Here is a 27,496-nt window from a genome sequence, read left to right as displayed (position 1 = left end):
TTAGAATTTGAAACCATTTTTTTAATAGAAAATATATTTATTTTCTCAGTGGGAAAATTCAGATTGCCTTTTTTGACCTAAAGCTTCACATGGAAGCTAGTAACTTTTTTCCAGGAAGGTAGTCTATCTGAGAGAGAGGCATGGATGACTACAACTTTGTATCTCTTGCTCACTCCTGCTCTCTCATAATATTGAGAATTACAAACCAATTATTGTTTACATAAAGAATGTGTATTTATATACCGCCATATCAAGTCCCCAGGCCATCCCATAGCACTTTACAACCAATGGGTTATTTTGAGGTGTAGTCACTTGAGTGGGCAAACATGGCAGCCAATTTTGCACATAGCCAGGTCCCACAAACAGCAAATAAATGAATGACCAGGTAATGTTTTCTGGTGGTGCTGGTTGAGTGAGCAGTGTTGGCCAAGACTCTGGGGAAAATTTCCTGCTCTTCATATAGTGCCACAGGGTCTTTTATGTCCATCTGAAAGGTGGCACTACCAACATTGCAGCACTCCTTCAGTATTGCACTGAAGTGTCAGCCTAGTTTATGTGCTACAAAGCTGGACTTGGACCTTGTGGGGTCTGGAAATAGTGGGATGTCCTGGAGGGGATTGCTGATGGCAATGAGGCTGTACTCCTAAGTGGAGATCTTTCATGACCGCTGAAAGGAAAGTGAAAACTTCTTTGTAATATTCAGGAATTTATCCCAATAAAAACATGAAACTGTCAGAAAGGGAAGCTCATTTTTATCCCCAGTATCTTGTTTAGTGGCTGTTTCTTTGTGAAAAGCCTGACATCAGTAGTTGGGACTGATTTCTGGGATGGGAGGATTGTTCTATGGGGAGAGATTGAGGAGACTAGGCCTATATTCCCTAGAATTTAGAATGAGAGGTGATCTCATTGAAATATATAAAGTCCTTACAGGGTTTGACCGGGTAGATGTTGGGAGGATGTTTCCCCTGGCTAGGGAGTCCAGAACTAGGGGTCATAGTCTCAGGATAAGGGGTTGGCCATTTAGGACTGAGATGAGAAATTTCTTCACTGAGCGTTGTGAATCTTTGGAATTCTCTGCCCCAGAGGGCTGTGGAGACTCAGTCGTTGAGTATATTCAAGACTCGGATCGATAGATTGTTGGGCACCAAGGGAATCGAGCGATATGGGGACAGGGCGGGAAAGTGGAGTGATGTAAACGTTCAGCCATGATCTTATTGATAGATTTTTTGGATATTAAGAGAATCAAAGGATATGGGGATAGTGCGGGAAGGTGGAACTGAGGTAGAAGATCAGCCGCGATCTTATTGAATAGTGGAGCAGGCTCGAAGGGCTGAATAGCCTACACTTGCTCTTATTTCTTATGTTCTTCGAAGCAATCTGATACGAAGGGCAAATAATCACCTCCTTTCCGATTGATTTTGATTCCGTGTTGATACTACAAAATGACAAACTGGAACATTGTTGTTTCTGAACAAATTAGTGCACTTGCATATGGTTTCCAGTCAAACCCACTGCGGGGTGAGAGTTTTATTACATAGATATGTCTGAATGATGCTTATGCTAATGTTAAAACAAGACTTGTGTTGGTTCTGTGAGAGTTGCCCTCCATTAAGTCACTGTTTCAGATTGTAGCTTTAGAACAAAGGTTGAGTATCGCTAATCTACAAAATTACAGAGTGAGGTTGATTTTTTTTTCCATTTCATATAAATGAACAGGTGTTAGATTATTTCTATCTATTAAAGCTGAGTGTTAGTGACTAGACTGTAATTTTTATTGCGTTTTCATATATTTATAGGCTATACATTGCAGAAGCATGATCCCCTGCCAGGACACACCATCTGTGAAAAGCACTTACTCTGCTCGGGTATGTAACCACGGATAGGCCAGTAAAATGAATGGAGATTTATTGCCCAAAGCAAACTAAGGTGGTGACATATTACACTGCTGGTAGCACCAGGGTGCCACAGCTTGTTGCTCCGCACTTGCTACTTTTCTTTAAGCAGTGCTCAGTTTATGTGGAAAGTGCAGACTTGCCAACATTGGTTTCTTTTGATTGGCCATTTTTCAAGTTTCAATAGGACAGTTTGTAAAACTGATCAACTTTACAACCTGGTATGCGTGTGCTGTCTCCTCTTGCCTGGAAAGTCAGAGGCTGGGCTGTAGATTGCTCCACACTTGCTGTCAGCATTGCTTTTTATTGGATGACAGAAGTCTCTTTGGGTGCGATCAATCTTTGACATTTTTTTGTCTTTTAACTTGCACTATTTACCTGACCACACCTCTCCCTCCCAAAATATTTTCAAACATTTTCAAACAATCGGATGCTTTGGAGACAAAAGCTGACATTTTTTGAAGCTTGACTGTGCTGAAGAGTATTTGTCTTTGCACAGTTTTTTGTTTTTTATATAGTCTTTCACTTGCTCTTTGAAACAAAAAGTAAAAATTAACTTCACTTGTGCAAGAAGGAGAAGATTGCAGTAAAGAACCAAAGGGAGGGGACTGGATACCATGCTGTTATCCTCCTCTGAACTCTGCTTTTTATTAAATGTTAGTTTCACCACTGTATCCACAGGCTTTGTTTTAAAGTTAAAAACTGCTTACCACCCAATTGAACCTTTCTAACTTAGATTATTTAATTTTATTTCACTCTGTAATTCGAAGTGTTAGGAGTATTTTCCAGTGGACCAATACTACTGGATAGAGAGGCTTCTCTTGCTTCCAGTATAATCTAATTTAGCAGCAGTTCTTTAACATCCCTGGTTCAAATGTTGAGGATGCAATCTGTTCCCAGCTAGTGGCTTTGGAGCACTAATTGAGCACTAGTACAGGGGTTCTCAACCTGTTTGCTTGAGGCCCCCCTTCCTCCTTGTTATAAAGCTTTTGCTTGAAGAAAAAAAAAATCTGTATTTTATCTCTTTAATACGGACATGGACAATAACCTTTATCTAAAGAGGAAGGACATTATAACTCTCCTTCCTACTCAAAGTTTCCTCCGTCGTTCTAACCTAAATTAGCAACAGCGTGCCTGCGATCGCATGTTCTTGCTTTCTCAAATTCCTATTGGACCAGCTCAGCTATCAATCACAAGGCATTGCTCCGCCCAAGTCATGCTCTTTATTCGCTCCATTGGTCGGCTGTGGCTGGCATTTCACTCGCGTCAACTGGGATGTAAACGACTTAAGGTTATGACCTGAGGAAACGGTGACGGTTGTGGCGTGGAATCTGATGCTCAAGCCTTCTCGTGTGGGGTGGATAAAAGCTGTTTTAAAAACAAAGTGCATGGGATCCTTCGCTGTATAACTAGAGGCATAGAGTACAAAAGCAAGGAAGTTATGCTAAGCCTTTATAAAACACCTAGGTTAGACCTCAGCTAGAGTACTGTGTCCAACTCTGGGCAACACACTTTAGGAAGGATGTCAAGGCCTGGGCGAAGGTGTAGAGGAGATTTACCAGGGATGAGGGTCTTCAGTTATGTGGAGAGACTAGAGAAGCTGGGATTGTTTTCCTTTAGAGCAGAGAAGGTTAAGGGGAAATTTAATAGAGGTGTTCAAAATTATGAGGGGTTTTGATGGAGTAAATAAGGAGAAACTGTTTCCACTGGCAGGAGGGTCGGTAACCAGAGGACACAGATTTATGATAATTGGCAAAAGAACCAGAGGGGAGGTGAAAGGTTTTTTTTATTCAGCGAGTTGTTGTAATCTGGAATGCACTGCCTGAAAGGGCGGTGGAAGCAGATTCAATAGTAACTTTCAAAGGGGAATTGGATATAAACTTGAAAAAGAAAAAATTGCTGGGCTATGAGCAGGGAAGTGGGACTAGTTGGAAAGCTCTTTCAAAGAGCTGCACAGACATTATGGGCCAAATGGCCGCCTCCTGTTTTGTAAGATTCTATGTTTGTCTTTGGGGGGGAAAGCAGTTAGCTTTGCTTCAGAATAATTGTATTAAAACTTTGTATTTTTATCCATTATATGAAGTCTTCATGTGCTTTTATTTTTCCACCACTAAAGCTACTGAGATAAGTGGGTAGTTATTTTATTTTTTTCCAATTAGGTATCTGTTCCAAAAGAGCTTGTTGCCCTTATGAGTGCTAACCGAGACAGGGAGTTGGCTGATGACCAAGATGAGAGCAGAAAGATTTACTGCTTTCGGCAAACGGTAAGCATGGGATATGTATAACTCTATGACTCTATATGGGATTAGATTGGACAGGGCTTGATGGACGGTGCAGACACAATGGGCCGAAGGGCCTCTTTCTGTGCTGTATAACTCTATGACTCTATGTGATACTTGGAACTGTATGCAGTAGAACCTCATTACAAGCTCACAAATAAAATGGTTAAAAATATTTACCTCAGTTTAGTAGGGTTGGGGTTTTGAATCAAAAAGCTTCAATCAGTAATTCTTTAAATGGTCACCATATTCAAGGTAAATCATTCTGTGTGTATGTTGAAGTAAATAGCTATTTGTAACATTTTTGAAGGTAAACTTTGGGGACCAGAGTGGCTAAAAAATTTCTAGTTTCTACGCTGCTCTCTTTGTTCATTGAGCACTATTGGCCGATGTAATGGAAACCTTGTACAGTAGGGAGCGAGCAGTCTAATTGAGCATTTCAGCTTTTAGTTGTATTCTTAATTTTTGTTTTGGGTGGGGAGAGGTTGGTTGTGGCAGCAATGTGATTTTGAAACCAAAAATTCCTAGTTTTTGTTGCCTTGTCTTGATACCTTTGCTCCCTCCAGATATGTAATGGTTATAGTCATAATGTCACAGAAGGAGGCCATTTGGCCCATCGAGTCCGTGCCGGCTCTCTAGAGCAATCCAGTCAGTCCCATTTCCCTCACTCTATTCCCGTAGCCCTGCAAGTTTATTTCCCTCGAGTGCCTATCCAGTCTCCCCTTGAAAACATTGAGTGTCTCCGCTTACACCACTTCCGTCGGCAGCGAGTTCCAGGTCCTCACCACTCGCTGCGTAAAAAGGTTTTTCCTCACATCCCCCCCTGTATCTCTTGCCCAAAACCTTAAATCTGCGTCCCCTAGTCCTTGTACCATGAACCAGTGAGAACAGCCTTTCCCCATCCAGCCCATCCAAACCCGTCATAATCTTGTACACCTCTATCAAATCACCCCTCAACCTCCTTTACTCTAATAAAAACAAATCCAGCTTCTCCAACCTGTCCTTGTAGCTAAGATCCCCCATCCCCGGAACCATTCTGGTAAATCTCCTCTGCACCCTCTCAAGGGCCTTCACATCCTTCCTAAAGTGTGGTGACCAGAACTGGACGCAATACTCCAGTTGTGGCCTAACCAGCGCTTTATAAAGGTTTAGCATAACTTCTCTACTTTTGTACTCAATACCTCTATTTATGAAGCCCAAGATCCCATATGCTTTGCTAACCAGTCTCTCAATATGTCCTGCCACCTTCAGGGACCTATGCACATTAACTCCCAGGTCCCTCTGTCCCTGCACACTCTTCAAAACTGTGCCATTAAGTGTATATTGCTTCTTCCTGTTCCTCCTGCCAAAATGCATCACCTCACACTTCTGTGTTAAATTCCATCTGCCACTTGTCTGCCCATTCTGCTAGCCTTTCCATGTCCTGTTGCAGTCGATTGGTATCATCCTCACTGTTTGCCACACCCCCGAGTTTGGTGTCATCGGCAAATTTAGAAATTCTACCCTGTATTCCAATATCCAGGTCATTTATATATCAAAAAAAGCAGTGGCCTCAGCACTGACCCCAGGGGAACACCACTGTCTACCATCCTCCAGTCTGAAACACAGCCATTTACCACAACTTGCTGTTGTCTGTCCTTAAGCCAATTCTGTATATAAGCTGTCACTGACCCGCCTATTCCATGAGCCTCAATTTTGTTAACCAGCCTTCTATGTGGTACTTTGTCAAACACCTTCCTAAAATCCATGTAGACATCCATTGCATTCCTTTCATCAGTCCTCCCTGTTAATTCGTCAAAAAATTCAATTAGATTAGTCAAACACGCGCTGCCTTTTACAGATCTGTGTTGGCTCTTAATTGGCTTAAACCTCTCCAAGTGCCTATTAATTTTTTCCTTGTTTATTGTTTCCAAAACTTTACCCACCACTGATGTTAAACTGACCGGCCTGCAGGTACTAGGGTTGTCATTACACCCTTTCTTGAACAATGGTGTCACATTTGCCACTTTCCAATCCTCAGGCACCTCCCCCGCATTTAGAGAAGATTGGAAAATTATGGCAAGACCTTCCGCTATCTCCTCCCCCAATTCCCTTAGCAACCTGGGATGCAAGTCATCTGGACCAGACGACTTATCCACTCTAAGCATACCCAGCCTTTCTAGTACATCCTGTCTATTAATTTTCACCCCTTCCATTGCTTCTACCTTTTCCACATCTACTGATATTTTGTCAGCATCCACCTCCTTAGTAAACGCCGATACAAAGTACTCATTATATTCTAGCCTTGCCCTGCACCTCTAAGCATCTATCACTACCTTTGTCCCTAATGTAAAGAAAATGGAACAATGTAGAAATCTATAATGTCTGGAGCAGCCTCCCTGATCTCCCCTGTGAGCTAGACAAGCATCTTAAAGTAGTGCGAGAAATAGAAACTGAAGACTCAACTAGATTTCTATAAAGATTTAGATATTTAATGGAGTTGGGAATAAAAATAGCAAATTAAATTTACAGAGTGACTGCGCGTAAATGTCCAGTCCCAAATATGAAAAAGTAACGTTCACCACAACAGATAGCGGAGCTGATAGCAATAAGCACACTCCGCGAGAGTGCACTAAAACTCACAATCTGACAACATCCTAATATCACTTTCAAGTCACATTACAGACCTCAATACCTGAAATTTCCACCCCCTCACCTCCTTTCTCTCCAATCTGTGGGAAGTTCGGTGAGAGCAGCCCAAAAACCACTGGAACTGCGCATGCGCAACTACTTTATTTCATTGGCAGCGGTCGCAACCTTAAGTTTAGCACTGATAATTGTAAAGTATTCGCACAAAGCTTTAACGTCCCGGCAATTAAAAAAGATAACAATGTTACATAAGAACATAAGAAATAGGAGCAGGAGTCGGCCATTTGGCCCTTCGAGCCTGCTCCGCCATTCAATAAGATCATGGCTGATCTTCTACCTCCACTCCACCTTCCTGCACTATCCCCATATCCCTTAATTCGCTTAGTTCCCAAAAAATTATCGACCTCTGTCTTGAATATACTCAATGACTGAGCATCCACAGCCCTCTGAGGTAGAGAATTCCAAAGATTCACAACCCTTTTTATGAAGAAATTTCTCCTCCCCTCAGTCCTAAATGGCCAACCCCTTATTCTGAGACTGTGACCCTGTGTTCTCGATTCCCCAGCCAGGGGAAACATTTTCTCAGCATTAACCCTGTCCAGCCCCTTAAGAATTTTGTATGTTTCAATTCGATCACCTCTCATTCTTCTAAACTCGAGGGAATATATGCCTATTGTACTCGATCTCTTCTCAGAGGGCAATCCCCTCATCCCAGGAAGCAGTCCAGTGAACCTTCGTTGCGCTCCCTCCAAGGCAAGTATGTCTTTCCTTGGGTAAGGAGACCAGAGCTGTACACAGTGCTGCAGGTGTGGCCTCACCAATGCCCTGTATAAATGTAGTAAAACTTTATTCTTGTACTCTAATCCCTTTGTAACAAAAGCTAACATACCATTTGCTTTCCTAATTGTTGTACCTGCATGTTAACTTTCTGTGATTCATGTGAAACATTTCCCAGTCTCTCTCCATTCAAAAAAATATTCTTTTTTGTTTTTTCCTACGAAAGTGGATAACTTCACACTTCCGCACACTGAATTCCATTTGCCATGTTCCTGCCCACTCAGTCAACCTGTCTATATCTCACTGCAGCCTCTTTGCGTCCTCCTCACAGCTTACTTTCCCACCTAACTTTGTATCATCAGCAAACTTGGATCCGTTACACTCGGTCCCTTCATCTAAGTCATTAATATAGATTGTAAATAGCTGAAGCCCAAGCACTGATCCTTGCGTTACCCCGCTAGTTACAACCTGCCAACTCTCAAAATTCCCGTTTATTCCTACTCTCTGTTTTCTGTCCATTAACCAATCCTCAATCCATGATATATTACCCCCAATACTATGTGCCCTAATTTTGTGTAATAACCTCGTGTGGCACCTTATCGAATGCTTTTTGAAAATCCAAATACACTACATCCACTGGTTCCCCCTTATCCATCCTACTAGTTACATCTTCAAAAAACACTAACAGAATTATCAAACACAATTTCCCGTTCATAAAACCATGTTGACTCTGCCTCATCATATTTACGATTTTCTAAGTGCCCTGTTACCACGTCCCCCTATAATAAATTTAAAGCATTTTGCCTACTACTGATGTCAGGCTAACTGGCTGATAGTTCCCTGTTTTTTTTCTCCTTAAAGGCTACATAGCAAGAACAGTGGAGAACTATGGAAGTTATGGTAAAGCTTTACAATGCACTGGTCAGATCACACTGAAGAGTAACTGCGCTGAGTAATGTTGATAAGGCCTGAGGAAGAACGTCCATTGATCCTACTGGCCTCGTTGGTTTGGGTGCGGGGCTGGTGATGCAGCGCTGCGTCTGGGACCGGGAAAACAAACCCAGAATAATTTCTAGGCCCATACTTCACAGTAATCCCGGACTAGAGGAAATTAATTGAAAGTTAACTTTAAGGAAAGGAAATCTGAAAGAAATTACTCAAACTACAGGAAACTTTGTGCTATCCAGCACCGACAGGACCGAGCTGTTGCCGTCCCATCAAAACTGCCGGACAAACCAGCGCTAATGTTAAAACATACGGAAGCTTTTGAGCTCCGTATCTAGCAACAAACCCTAACAGCTTCTAAACAGTCGGCCGTAGCTTGCACGCGTCTCTGTAGCTAAGCAACAGCTTTAGCTAGACCTTGCAGAGCCTAACTAGTGGAAAAAACAAAGCAAAGAAAAGAAAAAAAACTTACTGAACCGACTCCTGAATTTTGCTGGTGGCTCGAGCATTCCGGACAGTTAACTTCCGGATAAACCAAAGTTTCCTGTATGATAAATGTTTGGAATAATTTGTCAGATGGGTAGAGGCAAAAGCTCTGGGATTGTTCAAAATATAATTACATACTGTGATGGGAGAGTTATGGTTGATGGAACAAATGATCTTTACTCCTAGCTGGCTGTTAGGTTAGTGAACCACTTCATCAAAATAGCATTTTGTGCTCTCATCAACATATTTAATATGAATTTGTCAATTACCAATTATTGAAATACAGCTTTAAAATTAAAGTGGAAATCACACCGAAACACCAACCCCCCCCCCCCCCCCCCCCCCCCCGGTAATATTGTTGCAGATTTGCAGGTTATTAAACAGTGTAAAGTGAAGCTTCTGTATTAGATTTTATATCCTGTGTTCTAAACCATCAGTATTTGTTATTGCTAGATCTTGGCAACAGACTGCCAATTTATGAAGTAAATACAAAAAGTATTGTCTCCAAAAGATAGAGCAGATGAATGCGTGGCTGGAGAGATGGTGTAGGAGGGGAGGGGCTTTAGATTTCTGAGGAATTGGAACCGTGTCTGGGGGAGGTGGTACTTCGACAAGCCAGACGGGTTGCACCTCAATGGGAACGGGGACCAATATCCTCACCGGGGGGGGGGGGGGGTTGCTCGTGCTGTTGGGGAGGGTTTAAACTAGCTTGGCAGGGGGATGGGAACCTGAAGGTAGAATCAAGGGAGAAAAAGCTAAGGCTGGGAATTAGATGATAGGGGTTCAGGTAAAGGGATATTTAGGAAAGCAAAGAGAGAGGAGAAGGCAACCGTGCAGGGCAACGACAGGGGTAACAATAACCAGAATGTATCAGGAAGGGGCAGAGTGTACAAACATAAGAGTGCACGAGAAACTAGAGTCAGAGTAAGGAAAAAATGATAAGGTAAAATTAAAGGCTCTTTATCTGAGTTGCGCGCAGCATTTATCTGAGTTGCGCGCAGCATTCGTATAACAAGATAGATGAGTTGACAGCACAAATAGAAATAAATGGGTATGATCTGATAGCCATTACAGAGACGTGGTTGCAAGGTGACCAAGGCTGGGAACTGAGTATTTAGGGGTATTTGACATTTCAGAAGGATAGGCAGAAAGTAAAGGAGGTGGGGTAGCTCTGTTAATAAAGGGTGAGATCACTGCAGTGGTGAGGAATGATATTGGCTCAGAAGCTCAAGATGTAGAATCAGTTTGGGTGGAGATAAGAAATAGTAAGGGTAAGAAATCACTGGTGGGAGTAGTATATAGGCCCCCTAACAGTAGCTACACTGTAGGACAGAGTATAAATCAAGAAATAATGGGGGCTTGTAAGTAAGGTACTGCAATAATCATGGGCGATTTTAATCATAGATTGAACAAATCAAATTGGCAAGGGTAGCCTTGAGGACGAGTTCATCGTGTATTCGGGATGGTTTCTTAGAGCAATACATTGAGGAACCAACCAGGGAGCATAAGAACATAACATAAGAAATAGGAGCAGGAGTAGGCCAATTGGCCCCTCGAGCCTGCTCCGCCATTCAATAAGATCATGGCTGATCTGATCCTAACCGCCAATCCACTATCACAGAACCATCTCCTGAATCTAACAGAATTAGACACACGAAATAGGAGCAGGATCAGGCTACACGGCCTCTGGGCCCGCTCCACTACCCACAGGGCCATGACCGATCCGAACCTAGACTCATGTCCAAATTCCTGCCCGCTCCCCGTAACCCTTAATTCCCTTTACTTCTAGGAAACTGTCTATTTCTGTTTTTAAATTTATGTAATGATGTAGCTTCTACAGCTTTTTGGGGCAGCATATTCCATGGACCTACCACCCTCTGAGTGAAGTAGTTCCTCCTCCTCTCAGTTTTGAAAGAGCAGCCCCTTATTCTAAGACTATGCCCCCTAGTTCTAATTTCACCCTTCATCGGGAACATCCTCCCCGCATCCACCCAATCCAACCCCTTCACAATCTTATATGTTTCAATAAGATCGCCTCTCATTCTTCTGAACTCCAATGAGTAGAGTCCCAATCTACTCAACCTCTCCTCATATGTCCATCCCCTCATCCGCGGGATTAACCGAGTGAACCTTCTTTGTACTGACTCGAGAGCAAGTATGTCCTTAAGTATGGACACCAAAACTGTACGCAGTATTCCAGGTGCGGTCTCACCAATACCTTGTACAACTGAAGCAATACCTCCCTATTTTTATATTCTATCCCCCTAGCAATGAAAGCCAACATTGGCCTTCTTAATCACTTGCTGCACCTGCATACTAACCTTTTGAGTTTCGTGCACCAGGACCCCCAGATCCCTTTGTACTTCAGTACTTCCAGTTTCTTGCCATTAAGATAATAACTTGCTCTACGATTTTTCCTGCCAAAGTGCATAACCTCACACTTTCCAGTATTGTATTCCATCTGCCAAATCTCTGCCCACTTACTTAGCCTGTCTATGTCCCCTTGCAGGTTTTTTATGTCCTCCTCACTCACTACTTTCCCTCCCATCTTAGTATCATCTGCAAACTTAGATATGTTACACTCGGTCCCCTCCTCCAAATCGTTAATATAGATTGTAAAGAGTTGGGGACCCAGCACTGACCCCTGCGGAACACCACTAGTTACTGATTACCAGTCTGAGAATGAGCCATTTATCCCAACTCTCTGCCTTCTGTTAGATAGCCAATCCTCTATCCATGCCAGAATATTACCCCCAATCCTGTGATTTTTTTATCTTAAGCAATAATCTTTTGTGTGGCACCTTGTCAAATGCCTTTTTGGAAGTCTAAATACACTACGTCCACTGGTTCCCCTTTATCCACCCTATATGTTACTTCCTCAAAGAACTCCAGCAAATTTGTCAAACATGACTTCCCCTTCATAAAACCATGTTGACTTTGTCCTATTAAATTATGATTATCCAAATGTCCTGTTACTGTCTCCTTAATAATGGACTCCAAAATTTTACCTACCACAGATGTTAGGCTAACCGGTCTATAGTTTCCAGCCTTCTGTCTACTGCCCTTTTTAAATAAGGGTGTTACATTAGCAGTTTTCCAGTCTGCCGGGACCTTTGCCGAGTCCAGGGAGTTTTGGAAAATTATTACCAATGCATCCACAATCCCGACCGCCACTTCCCTCAAGACCCTAGGATGTAAGCCATCAGGTCCAGGTGATTTATCCGCCTTGAGTCCCATTATTTTACCGAGTACCACTTCCTTAGTGATTTTGATCGTGTTTAGCTCCTCCCCCCCCCCCCCCCCCATAGCCCCCTGTTTGTCCAGTGTTGGGATATTCTTAGTGTCTTCTACTGTAAAGACTGATATAAAATATTCATTCAGTGTTTTTGCCATCTCCATATTTCCCACCATTAATTTCCCAGTCTCATCCTCTAAGGGACCAACATTTACTTTAGCCACCCTTTTTCTTTTTATATAACTATAAAAACTCTTGCTATCTGTTTTTATATTTTTTGCTAATTTACTTTCATAATCTATCTTCCCTTTCTTAATCTTTTTGTTATTTTTTGCTGTCTTTAAAGTTTTCCCAATCCTCTATCCTCCCACTAGATTTGGCTACCTTATATGCCCTTGTTTTTATTCGAATACTATCCTTAATTTCTTTACTTAGCCACGGATGGCTGTCTTTTCTTTTACACCCTTTTCTTCTCAGTGGAATATATTTTTTTGGGAAGTTGTAAAATAATTCCTTAAATGTACGCCACTGATCATGTATCGTCTTACCCTTTAATCTATTTTCCCAATCCACTCTACTCAATTCCGCTCTCATACCTTCATAGTCTCCTTTATTCAAGCTTAGCACGCTTGTTTGAGATCCAACCTTTTCACCCTCTAATTGAATATGGAATTCAACCATGTTATGGTCACTCATTCCAAGGGGATCCTTTACTGGGACATTTTTAATTAATCCTGTCTCGTTACACAGGACCAGATCTAAGGTTGCTTGCCCCCTGGTCGGTTCAGTTACATACTGCTCAAGAAACCCATCCCTAATACACTCAATGAACTCATCCTCAAGGCAGCCCTGCCCAATTTGATTTGTCCAATTAATATGATAGTTAAAATCCCCCATAATTATAGATGTTCCCTTATTACAAGCCTCCACTATTTCCTGATTGATACTCCGTCCAACAGAGTTGCCACTGTTCGGAGGCCTATAGACTACGCCCACTAGTGTTTTTTTCCCCTTATTATTCCTTACCTCCACCCAAACTGTTTCATTATCCTGATCTTTTGACCCAATATCATTTCTCTGTATTAGTGATTCCTTCCTTTATTAACATAGCCACCCCACCTCCCCATCCTCCCTGCCTGTCCTTCCTGATCGTTAAATAACCTGGTATGTTTAATTCCCAGGCATTGTCACCCTGCAGCCATGTTTCTGTAATGGCCACAAGATCATACCCATATGTAGTTATTTGTGCCATTAACTCGTCTATTTTGTTACGAATGCTACGTGCATTCAGATAGAGAACTTTCAAATATGTTTTGTGACACTTAGTTACTGCTTTTGCCCTTTTTATTACTTTACCTTTTACTCCATACCTTCTGCCCCTTCCTGACATGCTCTGGTTTTTAATTTCCCCACTGCTACCTAAGTCTATGACCTTCTCTGTTGTCATTTGTATTATTTGCTCTCTAGGAACCTCCCCCCCACTAGTTAGTTTAAAGCCCCCTCTACAGCCCTAGTTATATGATCCGCCAGGACTCTAGTCCCAGCACTGGCCAGGTGAAGCCCGTCTCAACGGAACAGCTCCCTCCTGCCCCAGTACTGGTGCCAGTGTCCCAGGAAGCAAAACCCATTTCTCCCACACCAGTCTTTGAGCCACGCATTTAACTCTCTAATTTTATTTGTCCTAGCCAAATTTGCTCGTGGCTCAGGTAATAATCCAGAGATTATTACCCTTGTGGTTCTGCTTTTTAATTTGGCCCCTAGCTGCTCAAACTCCCTCAGCAGAACCTCCTTCCTTGTCCTATCTATGTCGTTGGTACCAACATGGACCACGACAACTGGATCCTCCCCCTCCCACTCTAAGTTTCTCTCCAGTCCAGAGGAGATGCCCTTAACCCTGGCACTGGGCAGGCAACACAGCCTTCGGGACTCTCGCTCTCGGCTGCAAAGAACTCTATCTATCCCCCTAACGATACTATCCCCTACCACTACAACATTTCTTTTAACTCCCCCCACTTGAATGGCCCCCTGCTCCATGGTGCTGTGGCCAGGTTGCTCATCCTCCCCGCAGTCCCTGTTCCCATCCTCACAGGGAGTAAGAGCCTCGAACCTGTTCGACAAGTGCAAGGGCTGCGGCTCCTCCAACACTACCTCCTGGATCCCCGTACCTGCCTCACTTCTAGTCACACCATCCTGACCTTGGCCACGGACTACATCTGAATTAATTAATCTAATTGGTGTGAATACCTCGTGATACACAGAGTCCAGCAGGCTATTTTAGATCTGGTAATGTGTAATGAGACAGGATTAATTAATCTCACAGTAAAGGATCCCCTCGGAAAGAGTGATCATAGCATGGTAGAATTTCAAATTCAGTTTGAGGGTGAGAAACCTGGGTCTGCAATAATCATGGGCGATTTTAATCATCATATAGATTGGACAAATCAAATTGGCAATTACAAGGGTATGAGGACAGAGTTGGCTAAAGTGGATTGGGAAAATAGATTAAAGGGTAAGACGGTAGATCAGCAGTGGCAGACATTTGAGATATTTCATAAATCTCAGCAAAGATATATTCCAGTGAGAAAGAAAGGCTCTAAGAGAAGGATGCACCATCCGTGGCTAACTAAGGAAGTTAAGGAGGGCATCAAATTGAAAGAAAAGGCAGACAATGTTGCAAAGATTAGTGGTAGGCCAGAGGATTGGGAAATTTTTAGAAACCAGCAAAGGATGACTTAAAAAATTATAAAAAGGGAGAAGAGAGATTGAGAGTAAACTAGCAAATAATATAAAAACAGACAGGAAGAGATTCTACAAGTATATAAAAAGTAAGTAAATGTTGGTCCCTTAGAGGATGAGACTGGGGAATTAATGGGAAATTGAGAAATGACAGACTCAACAATTATTTTGGATATAGAAACAGAAGATAGGAGCAGGAGTAGGCCATTCGGCCCCTCGAGCCTGCTCCGCCATTCAATGAGATCATGGCTGATCATCCAAATTCAGTACCCTGTCCCTGCTTTCTCCCCATATCCCTTGATCCCTTTAGCCTTAAGAAATATATCTAACTCCTTCTTGAATATATTTAATGAATTGGCCTCAACTGCCTTCTGTGGTAGAGAATTCCACAGGTTCACCACTCTCTGGGTGAAGAAATTCCTCCATCTCAGTCCTAAATGGCTTACCCCTTATCCCTAGACTGTGACCCCTGGTTCTGGACTCCCCGGCCATTGGGAACATCCTTCCTGTATCTAGACTGTTTAGTCCTGTTAGAATTTTATAAGTTTCAATGAGATCCCCTCTCATTCTTCTAAACTCCAGCAAATATAAGCCCAATCGACCCAATCTCTCCTCATACGTCATTCCTGCCATCCCAGGTATCAGTCTGGTGAATCTTCGCTGCACTCCCTCCATGGCAAGAACATCCTTCCTCAGATAAGGTGACCAAAACTGCACACAATACTCAAGGTGTGGTCTCACCAAGGCCCTGTACAACTGCAGCAAGACATCCTTGCTCCTGTACTTGAATCCTCTCGCTATGAAGGCCAACATACCATTTGCCTTCTTAACCGCCTGCTGCACCTGCATGCTTACCTTCAGCGACTGGTGCACAAGGACACCCAGGTCTTGTTGCACTTCCCCTTCTCCCAATCTATTGCCATTCAGATAATATCTGCCTTCCTGTTTTTGCCACCAAAGTGGATAACCTTGCATTTATCCACATTATACTGCATCTGCCCAATCACCCAACCTGTCCAAATCATACTGGAGTTTCTTGGCATCCTCCTCACAGCATACACGCCCCCCCCCCCCCCCCCCCCCCCAAGCTTTGTGTCATCTCCAAACTTGGAGATATTACATCTAGTTCCCTCTTCTAGATCATTAATATATATTGTGACTAGCTGGGGTCTTAGCACCGATCCCTGTGGTACCCCACTAGTCACTGCCTGCCCTCGGAAAAAGACTCGTTTATTCCAACTCTTTGCTTCCTGTCTGGCAACCAGTTCTCTATCCAAGTCAGTGCCTTACCCCCAATCCCATGTGCTTTAACTTTGCACGCCAATCTCTTATGCGGGACCTTATCGAAAGCCTTCTGAAAGTCCAAATACACCACATCCACTGGCTCTCCCTTATCTATTCTACCAGTTACATCCTCAAAAAATTCCAGTAGATTAGTCAAGCACGATTTACCTTTTGTAAATCCATGTTGACTTTGTCCGATCCTGTCACTGTTTTCCATGTACTCTGCTATTACATCTTTTATAATGGACTCTAGCACCTCCTCTTTCGATTAGGCACCTTACAGCCCTCTGGACTCAACATAGAGTTCAACAATTTCAGATCATATCCTCAGCCCCTATCATATACATATTTTACATAAGAAATAGGAGCAGGAGTCGGCCAATCGGCCCCTCGAGCCTGCTCCGCCATTCAATACGATCATGGCTGGTCTGATCCTAACCGCAAATCTACTTTCACTCTCCATCCCACCCGAACCCATGTGATCTCCCGGGAGAGGCGAAAAACCAGATTAAAAAACCCAATACTTTCTGTCCGTGCCCTTTGCTCTTCGCTCCAACACGGCAGCTGCCCTTCATTCCGCCAGCGCAATTCACACTTCATCTCGAGCCATCCTTCGCCTCCCAACCTGCCCCATCATCATCTCCCTTTGCCCTGAATATCTACCAATGTCTCTCTACCTCTCCTGCCTTCTATCCTATCACAGACCCTCCCCCTTGTGTTCTCATCCCCTCCCCCATTTCCCAGCCCCCAAACCCGCCCAAAAAAATCTGTTCCATTTCCTGCTGTTTTCCAGTCCTGATGAAAGGTCATCGACCCAAAACGTCAACTCTGTTTCTCTCTTCACAGATGCTGCCCGACCTGCCGAGTACCTCCAGCACTTTCTGTTTTTATTAAAGTTTCCTGGGGATAGGGCCCTACAGAAACATCTCCCTTATCCTGTAACAGACCAGGGTTCCTGGGGACAGACCCAACTCCCTTATCCTGTAACAGACCAGGGTTCCTGGGGACAGACCCCACAGACCCATCTCCCTTATCCTGTAACAGACCAGGGTTCCTGGGGACAGACCCCACAGACCCATCTCCCTTATCCTGTAACAGACCAGGGTTCCTGGGGACAGACCCCACAGACCCATCTCCCTTATCCTGTAACAGACCAGGGTTCCTGGGGACAGACCCCACAGACCCAACTCCCTTATCCTGTAACAGACCAGGGTTCCTGGGGACAGACCCATCTCCCTTATCCTGTAACAGACCAGGGTTCCTGGGGACAGACCCCACAGACCCATCTCCCTTATCCTGTAACAGACCAGGGTTCCTGGGGACAGACCCCACAGACCCATCTCCCTTATCCTGTAACAGACCAGGGTTCCTGGGGACAGACCCATCTCCCTTATCCTGTAACAAACCAGGGTTCCTGGGGACAGACTCCATAGACCCATCTCCCTTATCCTGTAACAGACCAGGGTTCCTGGGGACAGACCCCACAGACCCATCTCCCTTATCCTGTAACAGACCAGGGTTCCTGGGGTCAGACCCCACAGACCCATCTCCCTTATCCTGTAACAGACCAGGGTTCCTGGGGACAGACCCCACAGACCCATCTCCCTTATCCTGTAACAGACCAGGGTTCCTGGGGACAGACCCCACAGACCCATCTCCCTTATCCTGTAACAGACCAGGGTTCCTGGGGACAGACCCCACAGACCCATCTCCCTTATCCTGTAACAGACCAGGGTTCCTGGGGACAGACCCCACAGACCCATCTCCCTTATCCTGTAACAGACCAGGGTTCCTGGGGACAGACCCTGCAGACCCATCTCCCTTATCCTGTAACAGACCAGGGTTCCTGGGGACAGACCCATCTCCCTTATCCTGTAACAGACCAAGGTTCCTGGGGACAGACCCCACAGACCGAACGCCCTTATCCTGTAACAGACCAGGGTTCCTGGGGACAGACCCCACAGACCCATCTCCCTTATCCTGTAACAGACCAGGGTTCCTGGGGACAGACCCCACAGACCCATCTAACTTCTCAATGGTGATTCAAAGATATTGTGTAAGCCTTCACCTCCTATGGGTCAGATAGGCTCTGTCTGAAGGAGACTGTCAGATAAAGTCCGATCTTTTTTGGTATGATAGTAGCAAAGCAAATTAAATGTCAATATCTAAGTCTGATATCCAGGCCAAAGCTTCTTGTATAACAGTGTGGATATCTTGCAGGTTGCCTGTGAATTTCCTCTGAGGGCAGTGGGCTCCAGGGTCTGATCAGGAGCTCCACAATCGCATGATGGGGATGCTTTAATCTTCCACCTATGGAGAAGGTGGCAGCATCTACCATGACCGTTTCTGAGGCGGTTGATGGTTGTCCTCTGTTTGCGAGGAAGGTTTGATCCGATGACTATTAAACGCTCCCCAGGCTGCAGGTTCTGTGGCAGATCCCAGCCCTTGCCCTCTCTGTTCGTTCTCAGAAGACTTTGTCCCGAGTTGAGTGTTTCTCTGGAGATGGTGCTGGAGTCGATGGGGTTTGAAATATTCACTCAGTGGGTCTCCTCACTGCTCTCACCCTCCACCTTTAATGATCACCAATGGGATTGGATCTGTCCCTTTTGAACTGTTCAGGGTTCTGGGCAGGGGGTCCATTGCTCCCCTGGTGTTTCCATTGATTGTTGAACCCTTAGCTGTGAGTCTGTGCACTTCCCCAGATATCTGAGGGATTCGAGTGGTGGGAGAGAACACAAGGAGTCTCTTTGTACAGAGGGTGTGCTTCTTTCACCCGATTGGGCTTCAAGGGCTGGAGGAGGTGAACCCGGGGTGGGGGGCTGATGCTGATCTGGACTTGTGTGGAGGGAGTGAGATTATCGAGGCTGAAACTCCACTCCTGGTCCATCGATGCCACTGGTACATTTCGCCTGGTGAATACAGTGGACTCCCCGGGTTTACACACTCCCCTCATTTAAACATAGATGGTGCGGTGAGGGAGGAGTCTGCTCATTCCCGGGGGCAGGTCTTCATGGTAGAAGACACTAAAACATCCCAATAATAATAGATAATCAAGGGACTATAGGGAGGGAGGAACTTCAAACAATCTCTTATCATTTGAGAAAAAGTACTTGGCAAACTAATGGGTCTAAAGGCCTGCATCCTAGGGTCTTAAAAGAAGTGGCTGCAGAGATAGTGGATACGTTGGTTGTAATCTACCAAAATTCCCTGGATTCTGGAGAAGTCCCAGTGGATTGGAAAACCGCAAATGTAACGCCACTATTCAAGAAAGGAGGGAGACAAAGCAGGAAAATATAGGCCAGTTAGCCTAACATCTGTCATTGGGGAAAATTCTGGAATCCATTATTAAGGCAGTAATAGCAGGACATTTAGAAAATCACAAGACAATCAAGCAGAGTCAACATGGTTTTATGAAAGGGAAATCGTGTTTGACAAATTTGCTAGAGTTCATTGAGGATGTAACAAACAGGGTGGATAAAGGGGAACCAGTAGATGTAGTGTATTTGGATTTCCAGAAGGCATTTGATAAGATGCCATATAAAAGGTTACTGCACAAGATAAGTGCGCACGGGGTTGGGGGGTAATATATTGGCAGGGATAGGGGATTGGCTAATTAACAGAAAACAGAGTCGGGATAAATGGGTCATTTTCCGGTTGGCAAACTAGTGGGGTGCCACAAGGATCAGTGCTGGGGCCTCAACTGTTTACAATCTATATTAATGACTTGGACGAAGGGACCGAGTGTACTGTAGCTAAATCTGCTGATACAGAGATAGGTGGGAAAGCAAGTTGTGAGGAGGACACAGAGTCTGCAAAGGGATATAGATAGGCTAAGTGAGTGGGCAAAAAATTGGCAGATGGAGTATAATGTGGGAAAATGTGAGGTTATCCACTTTGGAAGGAAGAATGAAAAAGCAAATTATTATTTAAATGGAGTGAGACTACAAAATGCTGCAGTACAAAGGGACCTGGGGGTCCTAGTACATGAAACACAGAGTTAGCATGCAGGTACAGCAAGTAATTAGGACGGCTAATGGAATGTTGGCCTTTATTGCAAGGGGTATGGAGTATAAAAGTAGGGATGTTTTGATGCATTTTTACAGGGCGCTGGTGAGACCGCACCTGGAGTACTGCGTACAGTTTTGGTCTCCATATTTAAGGAAGGATATACTTGCATTGGAGGCAGTGCAGCGAAGGTTCACGAGGTTAATTCCTGGGATGAAGGGGTTGACGTATGAAGAAAGGTTGAGCAGGTTGGGTCTATACTCATTGGAGTTTAGAAGAATGAGAGGTGATCTTATTGAAACATATAAGATTCTGAGGGGGATTGACAGGGTGGATGCTGAGAGGATGTTTCCCCTCGTGGGGGTATCTAGAACTCGGGGGCATAGTTTCAGAATAAGGGGTCGCCCATTTATAACGGAGATGAGGAGGAATTTCTTCTGAGGGTCGTGAATCTTTGGAATTCTCTACCCCAGACAGCTGTGGAGGTGGAGTCATTGAATATATTCAAGGCGGAGATTGACAGACATTTGAACTACAAGGGAGTCGAGGGGTATGGGGAGAGAGCGGGAAAGTGGTGTTGAGGCCAAGATTGGATCAGCCATGATCTTATTGAATGGCAGAGCAGGCTCGAGGGGCCGATTGGCCGACTCCTGCTCCTGGTTCTTATGTTCTAAAATTGTATTATGTTTTTCTCTCTAGGTTCCAATACCAAGCTACTTAATTGCACTGGTTGTTGGATCTTTGGAGAGCAGGTAAGTTGTTGAAATGCTTGCAGTACTTAAAGGAGGAGATTTAAATACCAAACCTAATATTTCCTGAAAGTATATAATCCTGACTTGTTTTTTTTAGGTATGAGTAATTGTAGGAAGTGCAAAATATTCAACTTGATGGTCTTTAAAGTACCATGTCCTCTCTGTTCCTGTCGGAGTTGTGTGGCTATTTGAAGTCCAAGCTCTGCAGTTAGAATGTGCTGGTCAGATCTGGTTTTCTTGGTCATTTCTTGAATCTATATTCTGTAAAGTTTAGCAGTGGCGTTGGCCAACGTTCCCTCTAAGCTGTGCAGCTGTCTGGAGGTCCCGTGCAGGCTGGTCAGTCAGTCACTGGCCATGTGAGAAATTTTAATTGGGCCTCGCAGCTCAGTAAAGGGACCGCATGCCCCCAAAAAATTAGGGGGAACGTTGGCGATAGCTTTTTAAAGTAGCTCCAAAAAAATGTTTTTCAGTAGCCTATTGCAGTTTCAGGTGTTACCATATCGGCTTCAGGAGGGGAAAAATCCTCTTCTGTTTCTGTACTTGGCTGTGGACCTTGATACAGGACATCTTTCACAGAATGCATTAGCTGAACTACAGGGGAACTTGAATCTTTTGAGTTCATAAATTGTTCAAGCAGCTCACACTGATTGCATTATAAGGAAATCACTTGGAAGGATGACCATTCCATGTGGCATGTCCAGTGGTGCAGTAAATGACACAGATGCTAAAGGAAATTGAACTGATCATTCACATCAGAAGAGCACTCTAAGCACTGTTTTACACTGCCCAATGAGAGAACTTGATTTCTGCTGGTGTGCAGATATATTCCTTGGTGCTGGTGAAAGTAACTTGCTTACTGTGCAATCAACTATTTTCTAACAAGATGAGACAATTATGGACGAAGAGGGTCATTCAGCCCATCTTGATTCATCCATCCAGAAAACCCTACAGCTCCTCCATTGTGGCATCTGATTGGTTCTTAAATGATTCCGGGCTTTTCACCTCCATTGCTCGGAGTCCATTCAGTGTGTTAATCTGTCTTTGTTTGCAGAAGAACTTCCTGAAATCGGTTCAGTAGCATGTCTAAGGTTTTTAAAGTTTATAAAGTTGGCTTTGCTTGGGAGGGTAGTGAAGGATAAGTGGATAACATGCGACCTTCCTAGTACAGAGGGGCTGGTGGGATTGGAAAGTTGGGTTGCATTAGTCAACAGGAAGAGATCCACATTGTTTGGTAATTTTACCAGCACAAGGCACAATCTGCATTTATATGCTCCGATTACATGTGCTCTTCCACAATGAATTGCCCATATGTATGTAGCTGAGGGGTTGGGTTGTGCCATTGCTGAGTTCTGCATCTTCAAAAGCAAAATACTGCAGATGCTGGAAATCTGAAATAAAAACTGAAAATGCTGGACATACTGTCCCTTTTGTTCTTTCCTCTCTGTCACCCCCCACCCTTTCCCTGCACTTGCATAAAACCTGCTATATCTCTTAACTTTTTCCAGTTCTGATGAAAGGTCATTGACCTGAAATGTTATCTCTGTTTCTCTCTCCGCAGATGCTGCCTGACCTGAGTATTTCCAGCATTTTCTGTTTTTATTGTACATCTTGTTGGTAGTGATGAGCATGTATATGTTTGCATGCTCCAGGCATTTAATGAAGCAGATGGTGACTCCACCATGGCTTGGGGAGGACAGAGGCAGAAAGCACTGCCTGATGTAGTATTGAGGGATACAGAATGGTTCATTGAAGGTAGATTTAACCTATCTCCGCTGGGAGAGCTACAATTGGCTGAGCACTTCAGGGCTAGAGTGAGGATAAATCGAAGTTCCTGTTGCTGATTTGTATCCAGTGACTCTTGCTGGAAAGTGCACATGTGGATATCAGTGAGAATTGCTATCCCCCATGGATGAATCCCCTGCTGACATTTACAGTCTTTGCTCATACATGAAGTATGTCGAGGTGGTGGCACTCGCCTGAATCAAGCTCGTGCGTTCAAGCCCTGTTGGAGTCTTCAGTACATAATCTAGGCAAACACTTAGTGCAGTACTGAGGGAGTGCAGCACTGTCTGAGGAGGATTCCTTCAGATGAGACATTACACTGAGGCCCCATTTGTTCTCGGGTGGATGTAAAAGATCCCATGGCACGATTCGAAGAGGAGCAGGGAGCTCTCCTGGTGTCTTGGCCAATATTTATCCCTCAACCACCACCAAAAAAGCAGATAATATAGTTATTTCTTTATGATCACATTGATGAGGTACCAAAGAGCTTGCAGTGTCTGTGGAGCTGTACCCCAATATGAGTCAGCACTTTTGAGAATAGAGACCGCAAAAAGGGGAGAAAATTTGGGAGAGGGCATAAAATGGAGTTCAACTGAGTACTGCAATATCAAGATCAACAATTAGTACCTATTGGAGGACCTGGGAGGGATTTTACACTATTTAAATTTAGTCATTACCAATTCCAGTTCACAGTATGAAATCTAGGAGATTAAAAGGATGTGCAGTTGCTAAACTGTGTAAACTTAACCCTTTAATGCTCCCTTCCACAATCAGAAACTAGGTATTGTGTCTCACTTTTTAAATCTATTACTTATTTACATAAAACTGAATTTGCTTTGCAGGGTAATTGGCCCAAGGTCTAGAGTCTGGTCAGAGAAAGAGATGGTGGATGCTGCAGCATATGAATTTGAAGAGGTTTGTTTCAAGTGCTTTTGAATATGTACTGTACCTGGAGTGCAGTTTTTGTAGTATTCCTTCTCTACCTTACTGTAGCCTTTGAAATGGTCAACCACACCATCCTCCTGCAACACATCTCCTCTGTTGTCCAGCTCGTTGGGACTGTCCTTGGTTGGTTGGTTCCACACTTGCCTATTCGACCATAGCCAGAGCATCTCCACCAATGTTCCTGCATCCGGAGTCCTCCTTAATCGACATGCTGCCCTTTGGTAACGTCATCCAAAGACATGGGGTCAGCTTCCACATGCACGCTGAATACCCAGCTCTACCTCTCCCAACTCTATCGACACCCCCCCCCCCCCCCCCCCACCTCCACTGCCCCTTTTTTAATCAGACTGCTTGAAAATATTTAGTCTTGGATGAGCTGCAATTTCCTCCAGCTAAACATTAGGAAGACCGAAGCCATCCTCGTCAGTCCTTGCCGCAAACACTCTCTGTACCAATTCCGTCGCCCTTCCCAGCCGCTGTCCAGGGCTGAATCAGACTCTGCAACCTATTTGATCCCGAGCTGAGCTTCCAACCCTATACCCACTCCACCACAAATACCGCCTGCTTCCACCTCCATAATATCATCTGCCGCCACCCTTGCCTCATAAACCTTCATCCTTGCCTTTGTCACCTCCAGACTCAACTATGCCAGTGCTGCCTTGGCTGAATTCCCATCCGCCACTCTTCATAACTTCAGCTCGTCCAAATCTCTTCTGCCTCACCTACCCTGCTGCAGTTCTGCTTGCCCATCACCTTTTCCTTGCTGACTCACAGTGGCTCACAGTCCCCCAACATCTCAAATTTAAAATTCTTCCTCGTGTTTAAATTCCTTCACAACCGTGCCCTTTCTTACCTCTGTAACCTTCTCCCACCGCCCCCTAAAATCTCCATTCCTCTCTCTCTCCCTCTCGTGTATCTTCCCCCCCTCCCTCCTCAAACACCCAGTCATTGGCAACTGTGCTTTCAGCTGCATAGACCCCACGCTGTGGAATTTCCTCCCGAAACACCTCTGCCCCTTCTTGAAGACGCTACTTAAAACTCACCTCTTTGACCAAGCTTTTGGTCAGCCCTCCTAGGCCTGGTCTTTCCACTATGGAACAGCGAGGAAAATTGGAGGGAGAGTTGTTGAGGCACACTCGTGAAGAACCTAGCATTGATTTTAGAGCAGCACTGGTGGAGAGGGGTGTGGGAGCAGACTGGCAGCAACTGGGCCATGGGCAAGAGAGAAAAAGTGGGAATTTACCACTAATTAAAAACACAGTATGCTTTCTCTCCTGAAAATGTGGCAAAGGGATAAGCTTAATTTATTGAAGAGAAACTCTCAGTATTTGTAACTGACAGAACCGAATGCCTTCCTGAGACACTTCTGTGTGTCCTAAATACATATGCACTAATAAATGATTTGTGATGACAGACTGAAACCATGCTGAAGACTGCAGAAACTCTTATGGGCCCGTATGTGTGGGGACAGTACGATCTCCTCATCCTCCCCCCATCGTTTCCCTATGGTGGAATGGAGAACCCGTGCCTCACCTTTGTAACACCAACTTTGCTGGTAAGATGTGAAAATGCACATTTGGTTTTCCGGCAGCGCTTCGATTCTGACCCAAATGCATGTGTTCCTGTGAACCGATGAATGGAACTGAATCTGATATTCGGTCATAAATGATTATTTGTAAATGTTTGTGCCAAAATATTATCTTTGAAACTCTTAAGAATTTTATTGAATCTTGATTTATTTGGGTTCAGGGCAATTAACATCATAGTGATAACATGTAATGAGTACTCATTTCAAGTTCAACTGGCTAAAGGTTGTAGAATGTGTAATATTTTTATCTTGTTCTAGGCCGGTGATAAAAGTCTTTCTAATGTAAGTACAATATTTTATTATTAAACTGGATCGTACTGAATAATTCTGCTCTTAACTTCTAAATGAGTTTTACTAAAGAGTACTATCTCTTCAGATACCGTCATTGGCCTATATCAGCAACTTGAACAAAGAAAAGATCAAGCATAGTAAAGCATGCCTTGTAGTCAGATTTCAGTTAACATACATTGATTGTCCCTTGAATTTAATGTGTTTTGTTGCGGGAGGGGGAAGAACAGTTGCGGACAGTTCCCTTTTTATGGTTTGCTAAGTTTTTTTGTTTTACTTGACACTAAAGCATCAAATGGTATGTTAGCCTTTATTGCACGGGGGTTACACTACAAGAGTAAGGAAGTCTTGCTGCAATTATATAGGGCTTTGGTGAGAGCACACCTGGAGTACTGTGTACAGTTTTGGTCTCCTTACGTAAGGAAAGATATACTTGCCATAGAGGAGATGCAGTGAAGATTCTCTAGATTGATGCCTGGGCTGAGGGGGCTGACCTATGAGGTGAGTTAGAGTAGAATGGGCCTATATTCTCTGGAGTTTAGAAGAATGAGCGGTGATCTCATTGAAAAGTATAACATTCTTCGAGGACTTGACAGGGTAGATGCTGAGAGGCTGGAGATACTAGAACCAGGGGTCACAGTCTCTGAATAAGGGGTCAGCCATTTAGGACTGAGATGAGAAGTTTCTTAACTGAGGGTTGTGAATCTTTGGAATTCTCTACCCCAGAGGGCTGTGGATGCTCAGTCGTTGAGTATATTCAAGACTGAAATCGATAGATTTTTGGACTCTAGGGGAATCCAGGGATATGGGGATAGGGTGGGATAGTGGAGTTGAGGTCGAAGATCAGCCATGATGTTTTGAATGGCGGAACAGGCGCGAGGGGCCGTATGGCTGACGCCTGCTCCTAATTCTTATGTCCTTGTGTTCTTAATTGCTTTTTGTCTTGGCTGCTGTGTACTCTACCTTTGAGTATGATGTAATGTTCTTGAGTACCATTTTGAGATTCAGTCATGTTGAAATTGTTTTTTGCTCCTCTGAAGGTTGGGCTTTAGCAATGGTTTTTTGGGAAGCATGTGGGGAGGAAATGAAGCGAAAGCAGCAATTCTTGTCCAGCTGCCATTGGTTACAGGCTGTTCAAAGTGCTAGGAATGGAGAACCTCTCCAGGTTTGCTAGTAGTACAGCTGCTTTCATTCTAATGCACACACGTTAATTGAATGTCAAAGGTTGAAATGATTGAACAGGAAAGCATTTGTATTTGTGTAGGTAATTGCACATGAAATTTCCCACAGTTGGACAGGAAATCTGGTCACCAACAAAACCTGGGAGCATTTTTGGTATGTACATGAACAATGACTGGAATCTCGGTGACTGTACTTTTCCCTTGTTTGATCTTAGCGGATCTTAATCACTTGAAAGTTAAACATATTCAGCAGAAATGATGCAGCTTCTTAAGTTTTCATAACTTACCGACTAAATATTGAGGTTAATTTTCAACTTCACTGCCTGGGCAGTGACCTGGCTGGGCAGATTACCCAACTGTTGTAGAACCTGCCTGATATCTGTTTCATTGAAACCAATGGAATGAAAATAAGGCGTTTTCAATAAAGGCCGGGCGATCCGCTCTGCAAAGAGGGAAAATTTATATCAGTGGCCTAAATTCAGAAATGAATGCAAATTAGTCAGCTGCATAACGTAAGCATATTCTAATGTCACAAAGCTTGCTGCACCAATTGGGGGTGTGCTGGTTATAAATCGTGCTCCCTTGTGTTGAGAGTGAGTGACTGGCTGCTCTTCCAGTTGGGCATGCATGAAGAATATCTTCACGGTTCATAAAATAATACTCATCTGTTGGCCCCATACATTGCATTATGTT

The 27,496-nt window shown here is 44.0% G+C and overlaps 1 protein-coding gene across 2 annotated transcripts in view; it reads left to right on the top strand.

Moving 5' to 3' along the window:
• The window catches only part of lta4h (leukotriene A4 hydrolase), a 57,220-nt gene that overhangs the window by 15,156 nt on the left and 14,568 nt on the right, over positions 1-27,496 (top strand). Inside the window, exons 4-10 of one of the 2 annotated variants that reach the window (XM_086009892.1) lie at positions 1,797-1,865; positions 4,052-4,156; positions 20,967-21,019; positions 23,644-23,716; positions 25,161-25,301; positions 25,593-25,616; positions 26,887-26,957. In XM_086009892.1, coding sequence (XP_085866018.1) covers positions 1,797-1,865; positions 4,052-4,156; positions 20,967-21,019; positions 23,644-23,716; positions 25,161-25,301; positions 25,593-25,616; positions 26,887-26,957 — 536 coding nt within the window. The remainder of the gene's footprint in view (positions 1-1,796; positions 1,866-4,051; positions 4,157-20,966; positions 21,020-23,643; positions 23,717-25,160; positions 25,302-25,592; positions 25,617-26,886; positions 26,958-27,496) is intronic. The other variant, XM_086009893.1, reaches the window with a different exon arrangement.

This window comes from Somniosus microcephalus, chromosome 17 (genome assembly GCF_052327205.1).
Source record: "Somniosus microcephalus isolate GS21.2 chromosome 17, FLI_Smic_1.0, whole genome shotgun sequence".
In the NCBI taxonomy this organism is placed as follows: domain Eukaryota; kingdom Metazoa; phylum Chordata; class Chondrichthyes; order Squaliformes; family Somniosidae; genus Somniosus; species Somniosus microcephalus.
Note: the sequence above shows the minus strand (reverse complement) of the source record. Positions and strands in the feature narration are given on the sequence as shown.